The 6,000-nt window shown below is 32.9% G+C and overlaps 1 protein-coding gene across 5 annotated transcripts in view; it reads right to left on the bottom strand.

Moving 5' to 3' along the window:
* Window positions 1–240: 240 nt before the first annotated feature.
* Window positions 241–6,000, bottom strand: part of ELOVL7 (ELOVL fatty acid elongase 7) — an 81,273-nt gene continuing 75,513 nt past the window's right edge. For all 5 annotated transcript variants that reach the window (XM_014452595.2, XM_023751695.1, XM_023751696.1 and 2 more), the window contains 2 exons: window positions 3,233–3,369; window positions 241–695 (listed from right to left, as the gene is read on the bottom strand). In XM_014452595.2, coding sequence (XP_014308081.1) covers window positions 486–695; window positions 3,233–3,369 — 347 coding nt within the window. In that variant the 3' untranslated portion in view covers window positions 241–485. The remainder of the gene's footprint in view (window positions 696–3,232; window positions 3,370–6,000) is intronic.

The following is a 6,000-nucleotide window of genomic DNA, read 5'->3' as shown; positions in this document are numbered from 1 at the left end:
GTTCTTTAGAATGGGAATTTAACTCTAGAATAAACATAATGTCTTCTGAGTATAGTCACCAAGCTACAACGCCAAAGCCCACAGTTAGAGGTTTTCAGACCTGGCAGAAGGAATCCACTGTACAGCATGGCTCTCTGTCTGTACTCAAAATATCTAGTGATATTTCTCATTTACACTGAACTCCTTTGAAAAGTACTGTACTGTTTCACATGATCCTTTTAGTGTAACAAAATGTATTAACTAAAACCTTTAGATGAGGTTTAAAAGCAGCTGAAAAACGGGCTGCTTTAGGCTCTAATTATCAGAAGACTCTGTTATCTGGGAGTTTAGGCTCTCAAATATCAGAAACCCCAATAACTTATCATAAAAATACAAGCTCTTGCTTTTGAAAAATATACAAAATGCACTGCACATGGAAATATCTCTTGATTGTCAAGGAAGACAAGATATCAGTCTCATTCATAGATTCATGTTGTACTTGAATTTCAGTGATCTTTGTTTTTGCAGATTCCATTTTTCACAGTTTTGGGCAGCCTCTGACCTTTGGTGTAAGCACGGTACCAAAAATGGAGAAAGAGCAGCAGAAAGATGCACCCATAACTCATAATGATGTACAGAAAGACTGGAAACTGGTACTTGCAATCCTCCATGAAAAAGAATTGGCCTATGTGGATGGTGACAATAATGAACTGGACCTAACAGATGAAAGAATGAAAAATATTGTTCAGATATGCAGACTCATAATGGAGCAATTATTTAATGCATTCTTTGCTACTTATGTTTAAACACTCTCCAACCACCTCCAAGCTACTGTTGGATAGGGAATTTTATCTTTCAATCTAGCCTCCATGGGGAGTGATAGTGGGTGGAACAGTGTTAAAATCCAGATGGGAATTGGAACCACTATTCAGTCTCACCAAACTGCACAACTCCAGAGGACCTATGCAAATGTGCCTGTTGCTGGGCAAAGCAGCAGCGCTTTCCTACTCAGAGAATCAACAGGGCAAGTGTTCTGCAAGTCTTTGACGTGAGTCTTTGATTGATGAAATGCACATGGGACCACTACCTTATGGCCTAATATTTCAGATAGTTTCAATTTCAAATAATTTGTTGTTAGACTAGGTATTTCAATTCTGGGGAAATAAAAACATTCTAATTAGAGCCCCACAAATTTTGTAGGTGCAAGGCATGTCTGATTCCTCATATCTGCCATTTGTCCTCTACTGTTAGAGATAAAAATATATACTGTTTGCCAGAGACTCTGAGAGGAGTGAGACAGTTTTAGGGACCTTCTTAGTGATGCCCAAAGACTCTGTGTTCCAGAGCATTCTACATAGTCTTAAGAAGGACCCTTAATATATCCAGATTTTTTGGATATATTTTTCCCCTTACTAAAAGGCAACATGCGTTGTGTGGAAATTTTAGAAAAGTGAAAATCTATAAATATAAATAAATAACAATTCAGCCAGTTATCACTGCAGTTAAGATTTTCACATAGTTTCTTTTATAATCATCATCAACTTTCCTTGCATTATGTTAAGAAATTTCTATGACTTTTCTGTGCAGTAGCTAGAGTTATTCCTCTCGTTTTGCAGAGAAAGAAATGAAACCTTAGGAAGCCTAAGCAATATCCTCCACATTCTATGCAGATGCGATTGTGTATAACTGATACATATGGAATAATAATGAACAAAAATCTATTCTTCTTTCTATGTAAGTATTTTACCACATTGCTAAAAAGTCTTTACAACATTTAAGAGTATGTTAAGTGAAAAAAGCCTAATACAAAATATTGCATGCAGTATAATACAAATCATGCAAAAGGTATAAACATATAAGCATAGTGGAGAAAAGCTAGATGAGAATAAAATAAAATATCAGCTCTGATTTTCCCTGAGTGGTGAAATTATACATATTTTTTCTCTTTGCTTACCTTGATGTTCTTACTTCTCTGCAATGAGCATATGTTATTTTAAAATCAGAAAGTATACTTAAAAAAAGTAATTGTGAATAATTTTCATGACTTCATAATACTCCAAAGTAGGAATTAAAATAATGTATTGCACTATTTTTTTAGGATTGGTTATTTAGGGTGTTGCCAATTTAAAATACAATAAACAATTCTGCAAGGATATACTCTGATATTGATTTAATATCCTTACAGACTAAAATATCAGTCTCTTGCCTCGGAGAACACATTATATAAATAAGCCAAATTTCATTTAACAAGTTGTAGGATTTTAATAGAAACTGAATTTCAACAGGCTATCTACACCTAAATTCACACTTTCTCTTTAGTGTTATTGGCAGAATATAACACTACATTATTATAGACTATAAATCTGGAAACATGAGGATCATGGAATTTTTCTTTTAACAGAAGATAAAATGTAAAACAATCAGCATCTCAACCTATGGTCACTCTTCAAAAAAATTGTATGCCATATATTTTTAGGATTAATGTTTGGAAAGCCTTATTAGCTCTAAATTGAGTACCTCTGCAATTCTGAACATTGCTTACTTGAGGACAGTGCTCTAATGTCTGTTATGGGGCGGGGGGGGGAACACTTAAAGAGAAATTGTAAATAATTTTCATAACTTTGTAATATTCCAATGTAGAAATGAAAATAATTTATTTCACCATTTCCTATGTTTGGTTATTTAGGGTGCTGTCAATTGTGTGTGTGTGTGTGTGTGTGTGTGTGTGTGTGTGTATTATAGCACCACTGTAGACCTTTAATCCTCACAGTACTTTTCCTAGTTGGAGGAGAATAGACTTAGAAACATGAGGACTAGATAGGCCGGCACACAGGAAGGCTCATGATTCCCTCAAAGGTATACCCCCTCAAGATCATTTAGATCTAGAATATGAAATTTCTAATTTAATATTATGCCTACTGAGGTTCACATAACTTTGAGATTACTGTGATCATAAATATGTATTTTATATAAATACACAAAATAGTATAAAGATGGTATATGGATACACATTTTGATTTAATTGTCTAAGCCTCTTGATTACCAAATATGCTTTGTTTTCAATAACGTTCCTGACAACAGTTTAGATAAGCTAGAAAGGATAATCATGTGATACCATATAGAGGCCAGACACTTCATATCCCTATTGTTTTGTAAACTTTGTTCTTTGTTTAGTTAATATCCTAATTCACAGGGAAAACAAATGACTCTAGTTTAGTTTCATATATTGTTTTAAAGATAATTAATTACTCACAAGCTGTAATGATGTTAGATATTTTTTCCACCACAAATACTTCTGGTAGGCTGGTCCCAGTGCACAGAGTCCGTAGTAGGAATACATGACTATATGGACAGCTGTATTTAGAAAGGCATGGAATGTTCCCAAACCACCTGGAAAATAAAATTATTGTCAAATGGGGGCACTCTTCCTCAAATAAGACACATTTTTGTCTGAACTGAGATTTTACTACATTTATTTGTTTAATTTTAGTGGGAAGAAAAACACACATTATGTGAAACATCAATCTTATTATTAAACAGATATCAAATTAGAGGGAGCTGGATAATACATTTATTTAGTAAAATATAATATACAAATCTTAGAAAACAAACTAGCGTGCCCTTATTCTGTTATATCTTGACTTAAGATTGGCCTATGATTTGGTTTTATTTTAACAATTGAAGTTAACATGATATATTACTAAATAATAGTAATCAAGCTCATTTTTAGTGAGGGTTAACACAAAGTATATGAATCTTAAGTGTACATATGCATAGACCCAAGTAAACATTACCAAATTCAAGATATAAAACATTTGTGACACCAGGTAAGGCTCCCATATCCCCTTTCAAAGAATGAACCTTTATTCTGATTTCTATAATCAACCATTAGTTTTGCCTGCTTTTAAACTTCATATAGATAGAATTATCAACATGTTTTTAATATTCATCCATGTTGGTGTGTATTTTTAATATTCATCCATGTTGGTGTGTATATTAGTAGTTTGCCTTTTTATTGCTATGTAGTATTACACTACATGAATACATAATAATGTATCCATTCTCTTACTAAAGGATATTTGGATTATTTCCATTTTGGGTTATTATGAATAAAACCACTAAGAATACTTTTGCAAGTGTCATTGTATGAAATCAAATTCACTTTTTCCACAATCAATTTTCATTAAATATTTTTAGTACCACAAAACTTTGGCTTTTACTAGTAAGCTATGCTAAGTTTGCTTTAATCAATTATTGTTTTTCCAAAATACAAATAAACGTTTATTGTTAAACCACCTATGTTTACTGCTTTCATTTGATTTTTATGAATGGTGCCATCCTATCTTGGTTTTCATCTTCTAATTTCCCACAGCTCCTACTCATCACATTTAATTTAGAATAGAAGCAACGAATGCTGTGGGAATGTAAGCAAAGATCATTTCAATGGCCTTTGGCTGGACCAGTAGTACAGGGGGAGGGGTAACAGGTGAATAGTTGGTAGTGGGAGAAAAAAACAAAACTCTTCCCTAGCATCTCTTTCCAAAGTGGCACATTCTAGAAGAATCTGCATTCTTTATGTAGAGCCTAATTCAGCCTAATAATGTTGGCCTGAAATTTAATTTTTTCTCCAAGATATTCTATTTCCTTTATTGCAGTATTCTTTACTTCCAGAAATAAAACAAAACCTCACAAATCTGGACTGATTGTGTTAGAAGAAGGACCAAATTCATAGACACTAGGAATTACAGAAAGTTTAAAGCAAAATAAAAATTGTTGCATAGTAGAAACGAATTACTTTTTAATAATCATTCATAATTGCAGCAATTCTAGATATACCACTGCTAAAGTACTCCCTTAAAATAACCTATTTTAAATAATTATTTTTAAGTAGCTTAAATATTCCTCCAATGCCTCATTTATGATATACTGTCCCTTCATAAACTTTCCTTTCCTGAATAAAATTTTAGCTAATCCTTTAATTATCTCACATTTCAAATCAGAAGAAACTGAATTAATAGAGCTTATTAACAGCCTCCCAACTTTTATTATACACATTTGGATTAGTCTTCTTTCCCAAAAGAAACTTAACTAAATATAGTGGTGTGGAAACACCTTTTCTAGGGGTATTTTAAAAATAGAATAGGTGTCTATTTCTGATAGTTTGGGAGTTAAGCTGCTTAACAGGGATAAGCCAAATACCTCTCAATTCTATTTGTGTCTCACGATTATAAACACACAAAAAATCTACTGTACCCTTGATAACCAACTGCAGCAGAGCCAGTCTCATTAAGACACTACTCCCATTTTTTGGTATAAGCATGTCCATGTTCCTATTCAGACGCTTTCAACATTTAAATGTTCTAAAACAAGGATCCCATGGACAGGAATTTAACAAAGTACTGGTGTAGCTGAGAGTATTTAGTAAGGATTACTGATCAAAATAAACTTGCTTATTTTCTCTAGTTTATGATTATTTTCTAATAAGTTATTTTAATGAGTTTGTTCACAGAATAATCACATGTTAAGTAGTAATGTTTTTCCTATCTTCTTTGGAAGGCTTCTCTAAGAAGTATTTTCTAAGCTTGCTTTCTTCTTTGTGATAACAGTTTTGAAAAGCAAACATCTCAGGATGAATTACAATTAGTGCTATCACCTTTTATTCCTTTGGTTTGGGAAAAATAATCACCTGGCTAATTATTATAATTCTCCATTTATCTAGAAGGGAATTTGTGCATAATTAATATAGAAACATGTCACGAAAATATTTTCATCACATTCAAAAGAAAAGCTGGATTGCTATTATCCCAGAGTTGTACAATAGGCCAACAGGAAATTAAACACCAGATAAAGATCAATTATGCTCAAGATTTTGGAAGAACAGTTTGAAATGGGCAGTTTCATTTGAGGGATGGAAGCCAATGTCAAACCAGATCTCTGGAAATACCTCAGCTCTTATTCTATGCTTGTTACTGAATAGATATCAGGTGTACATGTGTATACTAGAGTTCACATGAAGATCTG

This window comes from Myotis lucifugus, unplaced genomic scaffold (assembly GCF_000147115.1).
Source record: "Myotis lucifugus unplaced genomic scaffold, Myoluc2.0 scaffold_0, whole genome shotgun sequence".
NCBI lineage: Eukaryota > Metazoa > Chordata > Mammalia > Chiroptera > Vespertilionidae > Myotis > Myotis lucifugus.
Note: the sequence above shows the minus strand (reverse complement) of the source record. Positions and strands in the feature narration are given on the sequence as shown.